Below are 19983 nucleotides of genomic sequence, written 5' to 3'. Positions count from 1 at the left end.
ATTTCTGGGCAGTCCAATACAGGAAGTATATCGGAATCGTGGAAAGCATACAGCGAAAGTTCACTCGACTGTAACTGGGAATGAGAAGTTATAGCTATGAAGAAAGAAGAAAGACTTGCATTTATATAGCGCATCTCAGGACCACCGGACGTCTCAAAGCGCTTTTGAAGCATAGTCACTGTTGTAATGTGGGAAACACTGCAGCCAATTTGCGCACAGCAAGCTCCCACAAACAGCAATGTGATAATGACCCAGATAATCTGTTTTAATGGTGTTGATTGAGGGATAAATATTGGGCCAGGACACCGGGGATAACTCCCCTTCTCTTCTTCGAAATAGTGCCGTGGGATCTTTTACATCCACCTGAGAGAGCAGACAGGGCCTCGGTTTAACATCTCACCCGAAAGACGGCACCTCCGACAGTGCGGAACTCCCTCGGCACTGTACTGGAGTGTCAGCCTAGATTTTGTACTTAAGTCTCTGGGACTTGAACCCACAACCTTCTGACTCAGAGGCGAGTGTGCTACCCACTGAGCCACAGGCTGACGCTTTACCCCGATAGAATCCAGTGTACAAAGTGTCTGCACAGTTGGAGGTACCGTCTTTTGGATGAGACGTTAAACCGAGGTCCTGTCTGCCCTCTCAGGTGGACATAAAAGATCCCACGGCACTATTTTGAAGACGAGCAGGGGAGTTATCCCCTGTGTCCTGGGTCAATATTTATCCCTCAATCAACATAACAAAAACACATTATCTGATCATTATCACATTGCTGGTTGTGGGAGCTTGCTGTGCGCAAATTGGCTGCTGCGTTTCCTACATTACAACAGTGACTACACTCCAAAAAGTACTTCAATGACTGTAAAGCACTTTAAGACGTCCAGTGGTCGTGAAAGGCGCTATAAAAATGCAAGTCTTCTTTCTTTATCATCTGCTCTATTGTCTTGGGTGCATATCTTTTTTATGCTGCGAGATTGTACTTTGTTTATACATACCACAGTGCCTTCACTGCAAGATCTAGGAGCAGGTACAATACAACAGACCATCCACATTATCCCATTGTAAAAATCCCTGCTTTTGTTCAACCATCTCTTTAAATGTTCCACAGTGTGTCAGCCTTGAGCAGACTGTATTCTGTCCCAATTAAGATAAGCCGAAGGTTCTAATTTGCAGCCCGTTCCCTTTTTAGGACATTTTCTTTGTTCGATTTCTGTTTCTACCCCAGTCATTAAGAACGTTTTTTTCTTTACGAGCCATGTCTTGCTCCGAAAAAAAAAAAGCTTGGACATAGAATGCTAGGCATGACTAACAGCCGTCTCGTAAAACTATCAGCTTCTCCCCTGACCCGGTCGTATATGCTGGAAATTGCGCCTGTTGTTCCTCACTGCCCGTCTGACAGTGCACTTCGAGGTGTTGACAAAACTACGCTGAGCAATATCATCGAGGTTTGTGACGTGGACCATCCCGGCAGCAAAGGGAAGGCAGGAGCACAAACTGTGTGTGTGTGTGTGTGTGTGGGGCGAATACAGCCTCAGTCACTGGCACAGCAGTCACCAGGGGCGGGGAGCGAGCGAGTGCCTTTCATTGCACGCTGCTCACAGACCGATTGTTCAGCCGTAGATCACTCCAGCCTCGGTCCGGTGAGTTGCTTACGGTCGTTGGATTGTGAAGAGATATTTGTCGTCGCTGTCTTTGTGTGGAAGTGGAAAATGCTTGGCAGTACTGAATTGTTTTTAAAAAAAAACTTGTCTTAAATTGTTTGCTGAAAGTGTTCCTCAGATGAGTTTCTAAATTATAGAATGTATCCCAGCTGGAGTACTGCGTGCAGTTCTGCTCACCACATTACAGGAAAGATGTGATTGCACTGGAAAGGATGCAGGGGAGATTTACAAGAATGTTGCCTGGGGCTGGAGAATTTTATCTATGAGGAAAGATTGGAGATGCTGGGTCTGTTTTCTTTGGAACAGAGGAGGCTGAGGGGAGACTTGATTTAAGGTGTATAAAATTATGAGGGGTCTAAATAGAGTGGATAGGAAGGACCTATTTCCCGTGGCAGAGGGGTCAATAACCAGGGGGCATAGATTTTTTAAGTAATTGGTAGGAGGTTTAGAGGGGATTTGAGGGAAAATTTCTTCACCCAGTGGGTGGTGGGGTCTGGAACTCACTGCCTGAAAGGGTGGCAGAGGCAGGAACCCTCACCACATTTAAAAGTACTTGGATGTGCACTTGAAGTGCTGTAACCTACAGAGCTACGGACCTAATGCTGGAAGGTGCGATTATGCTGGGTAGCTCTTTTTCGACCAGCATGGACACAATGGCTGCATCGTCTCCTTCTGTGTCGTAATGTTTCTATGATTCTGTAGATAAGCTGCTGCTATTTATTTACCCTCTCTGCCTTTCTATTTAAAGGATGGGGATCTTCCGTCTATTCAGTCGGTTGTCATTGGATGATAGACTGATACAACACAGAAGGAGGCCATTCGGCCCATCGTGCCTGTGCCGGCTCTGAAAGAGTTGTCCGATTAGTCCCACTCCTCCTGCTCTTTCCCCATAGTCCTTCCAATTTTCTCCGCTTCAAGTAATTATCCAGTTTCCTTTAGAAAGTTACCATTGAAACTGCTTCAGCGCATTCCAGATGCGTCTCATCTCTCCTTCTGGTTCTTCTGACAATTATTTTAAATCTGCGTCCTCTTGTTACCCAACCATACTGCCAGTGGAAACAGTTTTTCAAAAACACAGGGCTATGGGGAAAGAGCAGAAGGAGTGGGACTATAATCGGATAGCTTTCAAAGAGCCAACACAGGCATGATGGGCCGAATGGCCTCCTTCTGCACTGTATGATTCTACGATTGGAAATCTGAAATGAAAGTCACAATAAGCCATAAGACAACCGCTGCAGGTTGGTCAGCTGTTGAAAGACAGAGAGAGAGCTAGGTTAACAATTTGGATTCCAATGAAGGGTCGGGCCCTGTCTCTTTCCTACTCCAGGGACTAGAGCATATAAATCCGGGCTGAGGGAATGCTGCACTGTCGGAGGTGCCGTCTTTCGGATGAGACGTTAAACCAAGGCTCCGTCTGCTCTCTCAGTTGGATGTAAAAGATCCTGTGACACTATTTCGAAGAAGAGCAGGGGAGTTATCCCCGGTGTCCTGGGCCAATATTTATCCCTCAATCAACATAATTTACCAGATAAATTGTTTTTATGTTATCACATTGCTGTTTGTGGGAGCTTGCTGTGCGCAAATTGGCTGCCGCGTTTCCCACATTACAACAGTGACTACACTCCAAAAGTACTTAATTGGCTGTAAAGCGCTTTGAGACATCCGATGGTCGTGAAAGGTGCTATATAAATGCAAGTCTTTTCTTTCAAACGCTGACTGAGGCATTCACTATATTTATGTTTTTAAAAAAAAACAATGATTAATTTGACCGTGGCACTGGGAGTTCCGGCGGCCTGCGGTAGGACGGGAGGGGCAGCAAGCGCTGTCCCAGCCCGCAGAGAGAATCCAGCACAGGCACAACATCTTGTCCCTTTAGTCTCACTGGAGAATCCGTGTGCTCGCTTGCTTGCTCGCTCAAGTTGCAGTGTTGTTTTTAGCTTCAGTCAAACTGGTGAGTTCATATTGTGCTGCCAAGAGATTAAGTGTTTTCAGAACTCTGTGATCCAGATAACTCAGGCCTCTGATGGGACAGCAGTGACATTGATGCCCGATTGTGAGAGACCCAGGCGTAGGAGCTCGTCTCATCTCATAGAATCGTAAAGACTTGCATTTCTATAGAGCTTTCACCACCACCGGACATCCCAAAGCGCTTTACAGCCAATGAAGTACTTTTAGAGTGTAGTCATTGTTGTAATGTAAGAAACATGGCAGCCAATTTGCGCACAGTAAGCTCCCTCAAACAGCAATGTGATAATGACCAGATAATCTGTATTTTTAGTGATGTCATAAATTATTTTATGTGAAGTTAAAAATCATTGTGGAGAAAGAGTATCTTAAACATCACCCATTTGGAGGCATCGCATAGCGGCTTAATTTGTCCCTGAATCTGAATTAGCCCCGAGTCCAGCCTATTTAGCCCCAATGCACCGTTTGGAACAGTCTCACTTAGTTGAATAGCCACTGCAGAAGCCTCTTCATCCCCTCCCGCCCCCCCCCCCCCCCCAAAAAAAGAAATTACATAAGAACGTAAGAAATAGGAACAGGAGTAGGCCTGCTCCGACATTCAATAAGATCATGATGGCTGATCTGATCATGGACTCAGCTCCGCTTCCCCGCCCGCTCCCCATAACCCCTTATCTCCTTATCGTTTAAGAAACTGTCTATTTCTGTCTTAAATTTATTTAATGTCCCAGTCTCCACAGCTCTCTGAGGCAGCGAATTCCACAGACTTATAACCCTCTGAGAGAAGAAATTTCTCCTCAGTTTTAAATGGGCAGCCCTATTCTAAGATCATGTCTAGTTCTAGTCTCCCCCATCAGTGGAAACATCCTCTCTGCATCCACCTTGTCAAGCCCCTCATAATCTTATACGTTTCGATAAGATCACCTCTCTGAACTCCAATGAGTAGAGGCCCAACCTACTAAACCTTTCCTCATAAGTCAACCCCCTCATCCCCAGAATCAACCTAGTGAACCTTCTCTGAACTGCCTCCAAAGCAAGTATATCCTTTTGAAAATATGGAAACCAAAACTGCACGCAGTATTTCAGATGTGACCTCACCAATACCTTATATAGCTGTAGCAAGACTTCCCTGCTTTTATACTCCATCCCCTTTGCAATAAAGGCCAAGATACCATTTGCTTTCCTGATCACTTGCTGTACCTGCATACTATCCTTTTGTGTTTCATGCACAAGTACCCCCAGGTCCCACTGCACTGCAGCACTTTGCAATTTTTCTCCATTTAAATAATAACTTGCTCTTTGATTTTTTTTTCTGCCAAAAGTGCATGACCTCACACTTTCCAACATCATACTCCATCTGCCCAATTTTTGCCCACTCGCTTAGCCTGTCTATGTCCTTTTGCAGATTTTTTGTGTCCTCCTCACACATTGCTTTTCCTCCCATCTTTGTGTCGTCAGCAAACTTGGCTACGTTACACTCGGTCCCTTCTTCCAAGTCGTTAATATAGATTGTAAATAGTTGGGGTCCCAGCACTGATCCCTGCGGCACCCCCACTAGTTACTGGTTGACAACCGCTCAAATAGGGCTGGAAAATGCAATAGAAAATGACCTAACAAAAATCTATAGATCTCAATGTTGAAAGTTCCAGTTGGCCTCCAGCATCCACAGTCTGTTGTGGGTGCGAGTTCCAGATTTCCACTACCCTTTGTGTGAAAATGTTGCCCCCAATTACACTCCTAAATAGCCAAGCTCTAATTTTAGAATGATGTCCTTGGAGGACTTAGGGGACGTTTCCATCTCAAAGTTTCTCCTTCCAGTTCACAACGAGGTACTCTGTACATTATTCTGAGTCAGAAATGTGTACAGATTTACTTTCTGTAGCTATATAAGCAGCCACACTTTGAAAGCTGAAAATGATCCAATATTATTATTCTACGGTAAATTGAGACTCTGTTCTATAAAGAAAGACTTCAGGATGCCCTGAAGCGCGCTACAACCAATGAAGTATGTTTGGAGTGTAGTCACTGTTGTAATGTAGGAAACACGGCAGCCAATTTGTGCACAGCAAGCTCCCACAAACAGCAATGTGGTAATGACCAAATGATCTGCTTTAGTGCTGTTGGTTGAGGGATTAATATTGGCCAACTTTGATGCTTCTTGTCACTGAAAAACCAAACTCGCACCAAAGATAGAACTTGATGCAGAGCCATCTATGGGTATTCAACATTCAGGAAGGATAGAATAAAAGGAAAAGGAGGTGGGGTAGCATTGCTGGTTAAAGAGGAGATTAATGCAATAGTTAGGAAGGACATTAGCTTGGATGATGTGGAATCTATATGGGTAGAGCTGCAGAACACCAAAGGGCAAAAAACGTTAGTGGGAGTAGTGTACAGACCTCCAAACAGTAGTAGTAATGTTGGGGAGGGCATCAAACAGGAAATTAGGGGTGCATGCAATAAAGGTGCAGCAGTTATCTTGGGTGACTTTAATATGCATATAGATTGGGCTAACCAAACTGGAAGCAATACGGTGGAGGAGGATTTCCTGGAGTGCATAAGGGATGTTTTTCTAGATCAATATGTCGAGGAACCAACAAGGGGGAAGGCCATCTTAGACTGGGTGTTGTGTAATGAGAGAGGATTAATTAGCAATCTCGTGCGAGGCCCCTTGGGGAAGAGTGACCATAATATGGTGGAATTCTGCATTAGGATGGAGAATGAAACAGTTAATTCAGAGACCATGGTCCAGAACTTAAAGAAGGGTAACTTTGAAGGTATGAGGCGTGAATTGGCTAGAATAGATTGGCGAATGATACTTAAGGAGTTGACTGTGGATGGGCAATGGCAGACATTTAGAGACCGCATAGATGAACTACAACAATTGTACATCCCTGTCTGGCGTAAAAATAAAAAAGGGATGGTGGCTCAACCGTGGCTATCAAGGGAAATCAGGGATAGTATTAAAGCCAAGGAAGTGGCATACAAATTGGCCAGAAATAGCAGTGAACCTGGGGACTGGGAGAAATTTAGAACTCAGCAGAGGAGGACAAAGGGTTTGATTAGGGCAGGGAAAATAGAGTACGAGAGGAAGCTTGCAGGGAACATTAAGACGGACTGTAAAAGTTTCTATAGATATGCAAAGAGAAAAAGTTTAGTAAAGTCAAACGTAGGTCCCCTGCAGTCAGAATCAGGGGAAGTCATAACGGGGAACAAAGAAATGGCAGACCAATTGAACAAGTACTTTGGTTCGGTATTCACTAAGGAGGACACAAACAACCTTACGGATATAAAAGGGGTCAGAGAGTCTAGTAATAAGGAGGAACTGAGGGAAATCCTTATTAGTCGGGAAATTGTGTTGGGGAAATTGATGGGATTGAAGGCCGATAAATCCCCAGGGCCTGATGGACTGCATCCCAGAGTACTTAAGGAGGTGACCTTGGAAATAACGGATGCATTGACAGTTATTTTCCAACGTTCCATAGACTCTGGATCAGTTCTTATGGAGTGGAGGGTAGCCAATGTAACCCCACTTTTTAAAAAAGGAGGGAGGGAGAAAACAGGGAATTATAGACCGGTCAGCCTGACATCGGTAGTGGGTAAAATGATGGAATCAATTATTAAGGATGTCATAGCAGCGCATTTGGAAAGAGGTGACATGATGGGTCCAAGTCAGCATGGATTTGTGAAAGGGAAATCATGCTTGAAAAATCTTCTGGAATTTTTTGAGGATGTTTCCAGTAGAGTGGACAAGGGAGAACCAGATGATGTGGTATATTTGGACTTTCAGAAGGCTTTCGACAAGGTCCCACACAAGAAATTAATGTGCAAAGTTAAAGCACATGGGATTGGGGGTAGTGTGCTGACATGGATTGAGAACTGTCAGAAAGGAAGCAAAGAGTAGGAGTAAATGGGGACTTTTCAGAATGGCAGGCAGCGACTAGTGGGGTACCGCAAGGTTCTGTCCTGGGGCCCAGCTGTTTACATTGTACATTAATGATTTGGACGAGGGGATTAAATGTAGTATCTCCAAATTTGCGGATGACACTAAGTTGGGTGGCAGTGTGAGCTGCGAGGAGGATGCTATGAGGCTGCAGAGTGACTTGGATAGGTTAGGTGAGTGGGCAAATGCATGGCAGATGAAGTATAATGTGGATAAATGTGAGGTTATCCACTTCAGTGGTAAAAACAGAGAGACAGACTATTATCTGAATGGTGACAGATTAGGAAAAGGGGAGGTGCAACGAGACCTGGGTGTCATGGTACATCAGTCATTGAAGGTTGGCATGCAGGTACAGCAGGCGGTTAAGAAAGCAAATGGCATGTTGGCCTTCATAGCAAGGGGATTTGAGTACAGGGGCAGGGAGATGTTGCTAAAGTTGAACAGGGCCTTGGTGAGGCCACACCTAGAGTATTGTGTACAGTTTTGGTCTCCTAACTTGAGGAAGGACATTCTTGCTATTGAGGGAGTGCAGCGAAGGTTCACCAGACTGACTCCCGGGATGGTGGGACTGGCATATCAAGAAAGACTGGATCAACTGGGCTTGTATTCACTGGAGTTCAGAAGAATGAGAGGGGATCTCATAGAAACGTTTAAAATTCTGACGGGTTTAGACAGGTTAGATGCAGGAAGAATGTTCCCAATGTTGGGGAAGTCCAGAACCAGGGGTCACAGTCTGAGGATAAGGGGTAAGCCATTTAGGACCGAGATGAGGAGAAACTTCTTCACCCAGAGAGTGGTGAACCTGTGGAATTCTCTACCACAGAAAGTTGTTGAGGCCAATTCACTAAATATATTCAAAAAGGAGTTAGATGTAGTCCTTACTACTAGGGGGATCAAGGGGTATGGCGAGAAAGCAGGAATGGGGTACTGAAGTTGCATGTTCAGCCATGAACTCATTGAATGGCGGTGCAGGCTAGAAGGGCCGAATGGCCTGCTCCTGCACCTATTTTCTATGTTTCTATGTTTCACACTTTATCGCCTGAAAAAGGAGTAGAAATTTTACACTGGCAGATACTGGCATCGTGCTGCAACCCTGGAGACGGAGAGTGTGACCTCTAAAAGCCTCTCCAGTCAATGGGTTTCCATGGGAGTGGGCTGAATGGCTGGCGTGAATTTGTGTCTTCCTTCCGTGGCCATTACAGGGGACTAGTCTTGAATCGTTACTCTCTGCTCCAGTTTAAGTCCGTGCCACCGACTCCTCGGCCATTGTTCCCATTCCCAGCAGAATCAAATGTTGTGTGTCAGCTTATAGTAGAAGTGTTTACTCTGAGAGCCACGTAATGAGCACAACAGCACTGAAGTGTCTGGAACCTTTCAATTTTAAGGGGATCTTAACGCGCATGGATTTTATTTTAACTGGGTCACACAATCATTTGCATGTAACAAAAACAGAAAATGCTGGAGAACACTCAGCAGGTCAGGCAGGATTTGCGGAGAGAGAAACAAAGTTGATGAATCGAGTCGATGAGCTTTCGTCAGAACTGCTCCACTGTCTCCAGCATTTTCTGTTTTATTTTATTACAGGTTTCCAGCATCCATACTATTCAACAGTAACATTCAAAAGAGAATTGGATAAATACTCTGAATAGGGGAAATAAATTTACAGGGGCTTTAGGGAACGAGCAGGGGAGTGGGGTTAATTGGACAGTTCTACCCGAGATGGGCTGAATGGCCTCGTTCTGTGCTTGTATCATTCTACGATCCGAGGATTTTGTTTTTGTGTTGTTTCCAGAGCCTCTGTGTCATACTCACTCGCTCGCGCGCGCACTCTCTCTCTCTCTCTCTCTCTCGAGCATTTGTTAGTGAATCGACTTTCTGATGGGAATGCCAGTGAAACAGGCAGGGCATGTACGGTATAGGAAGCTGTTCGTGAGGTTTGACTGTAAAAAGGAGTGACCTTTACTGGAGATATATAAGCAGCCACACTTTCACAGCTGAAAATGATCCAATATCATTATTTTACGATAAATTGAGACTCTATTCTATAAGGAAATACTTCCTGCAGTGTAGCCATCTGCAGTTAATGCACACCATCGATAGGACATTTTAAACTGTTGGGTGTGTTTGAAGTGAGCACAAAGTTTGCACCTTACTGATTGCAGCCAAGTAGTTTTTAAAAGTTACTTGAATGTTGCTAAAGGAAAGGACTCACATTTATATATGTCACTTTTCACAACCTCAAGATGTCCCAAACCACTTCCACACACCTCCAGAGTGCAATAACACATAATCCGTCATGAGACATTAAACCCAGGCCCCGTCTGCACACATGTAAAAGATCCCGCGGCACTGTTTTGAAGAAGAGCAGTGGAGTTCTCCCCGGAGTCCTGCCTAATATTTATCCTTCGACCAACACCACTAAAACGGATTATCTGGTCATCGTCGCATTGGCTGTTTGTGGGGCCTTGCTGTGTGCAAATTGGCTGCTGGGTTTCCTACATTACAACGGTGACTACACCTTAAAAAGCCTTTCATGGGCTGTAAAGCGCTTTGGGGCATCCTGAGGTTGTGAAAGACGCTGTATAAATGCAAGTTCTTTTTCTCTCCATTTCAAATCTGCAAAGACGACTGGCTGTGTGCTTCAGTGGCTCTATCTTGGTTAACATGGATATGGAGAACAGGATTCAACACAACGCTGATGCTCGGGTTCTTGTCATCCTGTGAACATAATAACACAAGAAATAGGAGCAGGAGTCGGCCATCTTCGCTGATCTGATCATGGACGCAGCTCCACTTCCCTGCCCGCTCCCCATAACCCTTTACTCCCTTATCGCTCAAAAATCTGTCTATCTCCACCTTAAATATATTCAATGATCCAGCCTCCACAGCTCTCGGGGGCAGAGAATTCCACAGGTTTACAATTCTCTGAGAGAAGAAATTTCTCCTCATCTCAGTTTTAAATGGGCGGCCCCTTATTCTGAGACTATGTCCCCTAGTTTTAGTTTCCCCTAGTAGTGAAAATATCCTTTTTGCATCCACCTTGTCGAGTCCCCTCATTATCTTATATGTTTTGATAATATCACCTCTCATTCTTCTGAACTCCAATGTGTAAAGGACCAACCTACACAACCTATCTTCATAAGTCAACCCCCTCATCTCTGGAATCAACCTAATGAACCTTCTCTGGACAGCCTCCAATGCAAGTATATCCTTCCTTAAATACGGAGACCAAAACTATATGCAGTACTCCAGGTGTGGCCTCACCAATACCCTGTACAGTTGTAGCAGGACTTCTCTGCTTTTATACTCTATCCCCCTTGCACTAAAGGCCAACATTCCATTTGCCTTCCTGATTACTTGCTGTACCTGCATGCTAACTTTTTGTGTTTCATACACAAGGATCCCCAGGTCCCTGTGTACCATAGCACTTTGCAATTTTTCTCCATTTAAATTACAATTTGCTTTTCTATTTTTTCTGCTAAAGTGGATAACCTCACATTTTCCCACATTATACTCCATCTGCCAAATTTTTGCCCACTCACTTAGCCTGTCTATCACATTCTGAGGCTGAACTTAGGATATAGTCGATGTATTCACTGAGGCATATGAAAGCATGGGCCTTACGCTTAACATCCGTAAAACAAAGGTCCTTGCCACACAGCACTGCCCCCGCCAGACATCAAGATCCACGGCGTGGCCCTGGACACCGTGGACCACGTCCTCTATCTCGGGAGCTTCCTATCAACAAGAGCAGGCATTGACGACTAGATCCAACACCGCCTCCAGTGCGCCAGTGCAGCCTTTGGCCGCCTGAGGACAAAAGTGTTCAAAGACCAGGCCCTCAAACCTATCACCAAGCTCATGGTCTACAGGGCTGTAGTAATACCCGCCCCTCCTGTATGGATCAGAGGCATGGAAGATGTGCAGAAGACACATCAAGTCGCTGGAGATATATCACCAACGATGTCTCCGCAAGATCCTGCAAATCCTCTGGGAGGACAGACGCACCAACATCAGTGTCCTCGCCCAGGCTAACATCCCCATCATTGAAGCACTAACCACACTCAATCAGCTTCGCTGGGCAGGGCACGTAGTTCGCATGCCAGACAAGAGACTCTCCAAGCAAATTGCCCTACGCGAAGCTCCTTCATGAAAAACGAGCCAAAGGTGGGCAGCAGAAATGTTATAAGGATACCCTCAAAGCCTCCCTGGTGAAGTACAACATCACCACTGACACCTGGGAGACCCTGGTCGAAGACCGCCCTAGGTGGAGAAAGTGCATCCGGAAGGGCGTCGATCTCTTCGAATCTCAACGCTGCGAGCGTGAAGAGGTCAGGCGCAGGCAGCGGAAGGAGCGTGTGGTAAATCAGTGCCCCCCCCCGCCCCTTCCCCGACAAATGTCTGTCCCACCTGTGACAGGGTCTGTGGCTCTCGTGTTGGACTGTTCAGCCACCAAAGAACTCATTTTAGGAGTGGAAGCAAGTCTTCCTTGACTCCGACTCCTATGATTCTATCATCAACAAACTTGGCTACATTATACTCGGTCCCTTTATCCAAGTCATTAATATAGATTGTAAATAGTTGAGGACCCAGCAATAGTCACTGTTTGCCAACCGGAAAATGACCCATTTATCCCGACTCTCTGCTTTCTGTTAGTTGGCCAATCGTCTATCCGTGCTAATATATTATCCCCAACCCCGTGAACCTTTAACTTGTGCGGTAACCTCTTATGTGGCACCTTATCGAATGCCTTCTGGAAATCCAAATACACCACATTCACTGGTTCCCCCTTATCCACCCTGCTCGTTACATCCTCACAGAACTCCAGCAAATTTGTCAAACGTGATTTCCCTTTTCATAAATCCATGCTGAATCTGCTTGATTGAATTATGCTTTTCCAAATGTCCTGATACTGCTTCCTTAATAATGGACTCCAGCATTTTCCCAACGACAGATGTTAGGCTAACTGGTCTATAGTTTCCTGCTTTTTATCTGCCTCCTTTTTTAAATAGGGGAGTTACATTTGCAGTTTTCCAATCCACTGGGACCGCCCCAGAATCCAGGGAATTTTGGTAGATTACAACCAATGCATCCACTATCTCTGCAGCCACTTCTTTTAGACTGTAGGATGTAAGCCGTCAGGTCCAGGGGACTTGTCCGCCTTTAGTTCTATTATTTCACTGAGTACTACTTCATTAGTGATCGTGATTGTATTAAGTTCATTCCTCCCTATAAGCCCCTTGATTATCCACTATTTGGATGTTTTTAGTGTTTTCTACCGTCAAGACCGATACAAAATATTTGTTCAACGTCTCTGCCATTTCCCTGTTCTCTATTATTAATTCCCCAGTCTCATCCTGTAGGGGACCAACATTTACTTTAACCACTCTCTTCCTTTTTATGTAGAAACTCTTACTATCTGTTTTTATATTTCGTGCTAGTTTATTTTCATAATCTATCTTCCCTCTCGATCATTTTTTTAGTCGTTCTTTGCTGGCTTTAAAAGTTTCCCAATCTTCTGGCCTCCCACTAGTCTTGGCCACATTGTATGTCCTTGTTTTCAACTTGATACCATCCCTTATTTCCTTAGTTAGCCACGGATGGTTATTCCTTCTCTTAGTCTTTCCTTCTCAATGGGATATATTTTTCTTGCGAGTTATGAAATATCTCCTTAAATGTCTGCCACTGCTTAACAACCGTCCCATACTTTAATCTATTTTCCCAGTCCACTTTAGACAACATATCTTTGTAGTCTCCTTTATTTAAGCTGAGGACCCTGGTTTGAGAACAAACTTTCTCACCCTCCAACTGAATTTGAAATTCAACCTTGTTATGGTCGCTCATTCCTAGAGGATCCTTTACTACGAGATCATTTATTAATCCTGTCTCTACACAGTACTAGATCTAAGATAGCCTGCTCCCTGATTGGTTCCACAAGGTACTGTTCAAGGAAACTATCCCGGGTACACTCTATGAACTCTTCCTCAAGACTACCCTGGCCAATTTGATTTGTCCAATCAATATGAAGGTCAAAATGACATGATTATTGCCATTCCTTTATTACAAGTCTCCATTATTTCTTGATTTATACTCCGTCCAACAGTGTAGCTACTGTTCGGGGGCCGATAGACTATGCCCACCGGCAACTTTTTCCCCTTATTATTCCTTATCTCCACCCAAACTGATTCAATATCTTGATCCTCAACCAATATCGTTACTCACTAACGCACTGATCTCATCCTTTATTAATAGAGCTACCCCAACTCCTTTTCCTTTCTGTCTGTCCTTCCGAATTGTCAAATACCCCATAATATTTAGTTCCCAGTCCTGGTCACTTTGCAACTACATCTCTGTAATGGCTATCAGATCATACCCATTTGTATCTATTTGTGTCGTCAACTCATCTATTTTGTTACGAATGCTGCGTGCGTTTAGATAAAGAGCTTTTAAATTTTTTTTTAACCATTTTTTTCCTGCTTTGACCCCACTTTCTGATTCACCTTTATGTTTATAAGCTCGCTGTTTACACTGGGGCAATTTTTATAGGTGGATAGAGGAATAAGATGACTGCTGTCATCCTCCATCATTGCAGCTCTGCATCATCATCAAGACTTGCTTCCACTCTAAAAATGAGTCCTTATGTGACTGAACAGTCCAATACGAGAACCACAGTCCCTGTCACAGGTGGGGCAGATAGTCGTTGAGGGAAGGGGTGGGTGGGACAGGTTTGCCGCATGCTCTTTCCGCTGCCTGCGCTTGGTTTCTGCATGCTCTCGGCGATGAGACTCGAGCCTTCCTCCACTTAGGGCAGCCTTTGGCCAGGGACTCCCAGGTGTCGGTGGGGAAGTGGCACACCTGTAGCAGATGTACTTGCAGTGTCAGCTTGGCTCGGGAGTGAGAAGCTCGTCGTGGGTTCAAGCCTCCAGGACTAATCTAAGCTGACAGTGAGGGAGCACTGCATTGCATTCGGGAGGAGATATTAAACCGAGGCCCCATCTGTCTGTTCAGGTGGACATAAAAAAACATCCTGTGATACTGTTGGAAATTATAAAAAAGAGAAGTTCGTCCGGTGTCAGAAGCATCATATTTGTATACGTGTATGTATATCGGTGTGTATGTGTATGTTGGTGTGCATATTAACGTTCCCTCGTTGCCGCATAGCTTTCAGCCGGACCCACGCAACCCAGGACCAGCTTTTTCAATGCAAAACTGTGACTGGGGCGCACATCCAAAAGGAAATGAGGAGGAACAGTGGTGTGTGTATATGGATGTGCGTGTATATAGTGATGTGTGTGTATCTAATATATATCTTCTTAGGCAGTCACCCGGAGTGGAGGGTAACTTGCTTCCACACTAATATGAGTTCCCAGGTGACAGATGAGACCGATGCAGGATCTACAGACTCTGTCACAGGTGGGGCAGGCGGTGGTTGGAGGGACGGATGGGTGGGGGTGCTTGGGTTGTCGGGCGCTCCTTCCGCTTGCTCCCGGCGAAGAGATGCCAAGTGTTCGGCGCCTTCTCGAAAGCTTCTCCTCCATTTGGCCCAGGGATTCCCAAGAATCGGTGGGGCTGTTACACTTTTTCAAGGAGGGTTTGAGGGCGTCCTTGAAGCGTTTTCTCTGCCCTCCTCGGGCTCACCTGCCGTGATGGAGCTCGGAGTAGAGCGCTGGTTTCAGGAGTCATGTATCAGCCATGCGGACAATGTATATATACCCACGCACACACACATATATATTTATACAAGTGTGCACAGGAAAGAAATAGAGTATATATATATATATATATATACACGTTTATAGTAATTCCATTCCTTCTTCGACACTTTCTTTCACTGTTACATCAAGAGACCAGGATCAGTACAGTGTGTAAATAATCACGGTTCTTTCAGCTCAGGTTTAATTGGCTAACTACACATTTGTCTTTTTTTTAAACATTTGGGGAGATTTATGAAATATTGCACACCGTATTCATTCGATGTTGAAATCACAGCATTCTGGGTATTTTTTTTGATTTGTGCAGAAGGTAAACCGGGACCCTTCAGATGAAGAATGCTTCTTTGACCTACTGAGCCGTTTCCAAAGTAATCGGATGGACGACCAACGCTGCACGTTCGAAGAACGTCAGAATGGTACAGTGGGGAGCGCTTTGATCCCCGCGTCCCCGCTGCAGGACAGAATATGTGAGTACGCAACGAGGCAGAGAAAGTAGTGCACACAGTTCGCAGGCCTCCATCGTTTTACCCTGAGCATTCCTCTCGATCCCCGTCCCCAACCAGTATCACTCGTTTGCCCATCTCCAGCAGTTCATTGCCCAGGTCCTACTTTGTAAGTGGCCAGGGACAGGTTCTAATTAGACTCGGGAGTCGTTTTCAAAGAGGGAAAAAAAGTCGACCGAAACAAATTCGGGATCGACAGTGAAGTAGGCCTGCCAGCCTCCGGGGAACAAGACTGTGGAAGCCCCAGAGGGCCGGGCACAAACCTGCAGAGCGCCATTCTGGGCAACCCAGATCGGCATGGCAAGTTATCCACTCAGCCGCGACGTCCATTGGTCGTGGCAACTTCCCCCGCACAGCTCCCATCGAGCAGTGGCCTGACCGCGTCGAGCTTCGTGGCTGCCATCTTACTGGCTCAAAAAAACTATTTAAATGGCTGATCCATGCTAGTGAAAGGGAGTGTGAAATTTGAAAGACTTGGATTTATATAGCGCCTTTTGTGACCACCTGACGTCTCAAAGCACTTTACAACCAGTGAAGTACTTTTGAAGCGTAGTCACTGTTGTAATGTAGGAAACGTGGCAGCCAATTAGGGAGTGTGAAATGAGTTGGCGTGTAAATGTGAACAGTTTGTCAATGATATTAGAATTTAAGAGTTAGGAGCAGGACTGGGCTATACATCTGTAATGTGTGCCCCTTTAGGGATGCTCAAAGGTTTGTTGAGCTGTTGAGTTGGGATGTTCACAAGACTCAATAAAACCCCAGCCAGTCGGGTTCAGGGGATCCATGATGAGGCAGGTTGCTGTGAGCTGGTGGATGAACTGGTAATGTGTAGTGTGATTGTTAAACCTTTTGTTAATAAACCAACTAGTTCTTTATAGCAATGTGTTGCTCTGAATTCTCAAGCAAAGAACCCATGAAGCAAATACATTACAATGTTTAAACACAACGTAAGTAGTATGGTTCATTTATGAGTCTATACTACACACAATGAGTGGCTAATTTTGAGGTGTTTTTCCATTGAGTGCTTAGTTGAGGTTAGAATGGGGAAGCTAGATAAGTTCATTAGTATGATATGTTGATAGGGTTAGGTGAAGTAGGGAGGGGGCTCGCGTGGAGCATAAACACTGGCATGGACCAGTTCTGTAAATTCAATGTCAACTTTATTATATATGTAAAAAGTTCACTTTTAAATAATGACTAATCAGGAAATTTATATATCGACGACAGTGTGTGTACAGATTTGTCTCTTTAATTCCTTCAGTCTGAAACAGATTTTATTTAGAGTCGGCTGATATCTTTGGTCTGTTCTGAACCAAAATACTAAAAAGTCAAATAAATATTAGTTAAATACAATCACGTGCTCAACCGTTAAATTAACCATACTGCTTACTTCGTGCTTTATGAGTCTATGCTACACACAACCACTGTTTGAGCGAAGGGCTCATTTTGAGGTGGCGTATTGTTTTTCCATTGAGAGTATTAACTAGCGAGTATTTCTAGGTTTGTTGGGGACTTTTACTTCAGAGGTTTGATCCCTGGAGGGAGTGTGCACATGTTTCAGTGGTCTGTTACATGAGCAGAGGCATCAGGGTAGGTCCCCAGCCCATTCTCTCTCAGACAGTGGTTGCAAGAGGGCAGGAAATTGGCGTTAAAGGAGAGTGGTTGCTCACATACAAAATTGCATTGAGTCTACACATCCAACATTTCACAAAATCTATGTTGCTACTGATGTATCTTACGCCGCCTGTGCAGCGAAATCTGTTGAGTGAGACAGTGTGCGAGTTGAGTCTCAGGAAAAAAATTGTGCTAATTCCGGAACTCCCGCCACAAGTACTACTATAATGTTTAATCAACTATAACACTACTTGTATATGGAGAAAAATTGGGAACTGAACATAAGAATTCGAAGCAAGAGTAGGCCATATGGCCTCTCGAGCCTACTCTGCCATTCAATGAGATCATGGCTGATCATCTACCTCAACTCCACTTTCTCGCCCAATCCTCAGATCCCTTGATTCCCCTAGAGTCCAGAAATCTATCTCGGCCTTGAATATGTTCGACGACTCAGCATCCACAGCCCTCTGGGATACAGAATTCCAAATATTCACAACCCCCTGAGTGAAGAAATTCCTCCTCATCTCAGTCTTAAATGGTCTACCCCTTATCCGGAGACTGTGCCCCCCATTTCTAGAGTCCAGCCAGGGGAAACATCCTCCCTGCATCTACCCTGACAATCCCCATCAGAAGCTTGTATGTTTCAATGGGATCACCTCTCATTCTTCTAAACTCCTGAGAGTATAGGCCCAATCTAATCAATCTCTCCTCATAGGGCAGCCCTCTCATCCCGGGAATTAATCTACTAAACTTTCGCTGCACCACTTCCAAGGCAAGTTATGTCTTTCCTCAGATAAGGAGATCAAAACTGTGCACAGTACTCCAGGTGTGGTCTAACCAAAGATCTGTACAATTGTAGTAAGACTTCTTTACTCTTGTACTCCAACCCCAATAAAGGCCAGCCTGCCATTTGCCTAATTGCTTGCTGTACCTGCATTCTAACTTTGGGTTTCCTTTACAAGGACACCCAAATCTCTCTGAACACAAACATGTAATAATTAATTCCTGATATGGTGAGAAACTAAGAGCAGTTTGGAATGCTGACAGGAGAGATGTGATTTGTGTTAAAGAGTGGAAGATAGGTTTAATTAATCCATTTAAACCTCAGATAATGCAATCCATCGCAAGAGTCAGTGCATGGTTGGGTCATTGACGGTCAAACCATGTCACCAAGTTGGCCATCACTATAAGTTTACCTGTACTACAATACAAGAAAAGGCTTGCATTTATATAGCGCCTTTCACGACCTCGGTATATCCCAAAGCGCCTTACAGTCAATGAAGTACTTTTTGAAGTGTTGTCACTTTTGTAATGTAGGAAACAGGGCAGCCAATTTGCGCACAGCAAGCTCCCACAAATAGCCAATGTGATAAATGACCAAATAATCTGATTTTTTTAGTGATGTTGGTTGAGGGATTAAAATTGACCAGGACACCGTGGAGAACTCCCCTGCTCTTCTTCGAAATAGTGCCACGCGATCTTTTACGTCCACCTGAGAGGGCAGACGGGGCCTCAGTTTAACGGCACTGAAAAATGGCCTGGTCAACATTCACTCAGCAAACAGCGCCAATCACAGGTTAAGCGGTCATTTGTGGAAAGAAACAGTTTGTGACCCTTCGTCAGAACTGGAAAATCTCGAGATGTAACAGATTCTTCAGTAAAGTTCGAGATGCAACAGATTCTCTCCACAGATGCTGCTGCTTAAGAATCTGTTTCCCAGTCCTGCCGATGGGTCACCGACCTGAAACGTTAACTCTGTTTCTCTCTCCATGATGCTGCCTGACCCGCTGAGTATTTCCAGCATTTTCTGTTTTTATTTCAGATTCCAGCATCCGCAGTATTTTGCTTTTGTGTTAAGCAGTCTTGTGGGCCGCAAATCAGCCCGAGCGTTTGCCTGCAAGAGCAGCTGTGATCACACTTCAGAAATAATGAATAAATTGTGGAATATCCTGAGGGGTTGCAAGGCGTTTTATAAATGCAAGTTCACCCCTCTGCCTACCTTTGTTGAATCCAGTGACGTGTAGCTTTGCCGCCCGATACAGACAGCTGGCGTCCCGACATAAGTTAACCGCTCTTCCCTCTCTCCGCCCACTGTAGCTCAGACTGCGCTCATTGCATCGCCACAGACGGAGGAGTTTTTCGACTTGATAGCGAGTTCCCAGAGTCGGAGGCTAGACGACCAGCGAGCCAACGTGGGCAATCTGCCCGGACTGAGGATCACGCACAACAACAGCCAGGTGGTGATGGGACATCTGCGGCCAGACGGAGATCCTCAGGAGCCCGGAGACGAGTTTTTCAACATGTTAATGAAATGCCAGGTAGGAGCTGTGAGGAATATGTCTCGGTACGGATATGAGGGAAAAAGCCCGTTCTTTTAAAAAAATATATATATAGGCATCATATCATGTGCATGAATATATTAAAATGAAAGCCCATAGGATTAGAGACAGAAAGCAGAGAGTAGTGGTGAACGGGTCTTTTGGGGTAGGTATTAGAACCACTGCACTTTTTGATATATATGAATGATCTGGCATTGGGGGTATACAGGGCACAATTTCAAAGTTTGCAGATGACACAAAACTGGGAAGTGG

General features: G+C 44.8%; 1 protein-coding gene across 7 annotated transcripts in view; it reads left to right on the top strand.

Annotated features, from left to right (window-relative positions):
• LOC139233158 (G-protein-signaling modulator 1-like) overlaps positions 1-19983 on the top strand; it is a 326419-nt gene that overhangs the window by 298954 nt on the left and 7482 nt on the right. For 6 of the 7 annotated variants that reach the window (XM_070863742.1, XM_070863740.1, XM_070863741.1 and 3 more), the window contains 2 exons: positions 15583-15742; positions 19490-19710. In XM_070863742.1, the coding sequence (XP_070719843.1) occupies positions 15583-15742; positions 19490-19710 (381 nt within the window). Of the gene's footprint in view, positions 1-1142; positions 1641-15582; positions 15743-19489; positions 19711-19983 lie in introns of those variants that run through there. The other variant, XM_070863744.1, reaches the window with a different exon arrangement.

Source organism: Pristiophorus japonicus, chromosome 20 (assembly GCF_044704955.1).
Source record: "Pristiophorus japonicus isolate sPriJap1 chromosome 20, sPriJap1.hap1, whole genome shotgun sequence".
Lineage (NCBI taxonomy): Eukaryota > Metazoa > Chordata > Chondrichthyes > Pristiophoridae > Pristiophorus > Pristiophorus japonicus.
This window is presented reverse-complemented; position numbering and strand designations above follow the sequence as displayed.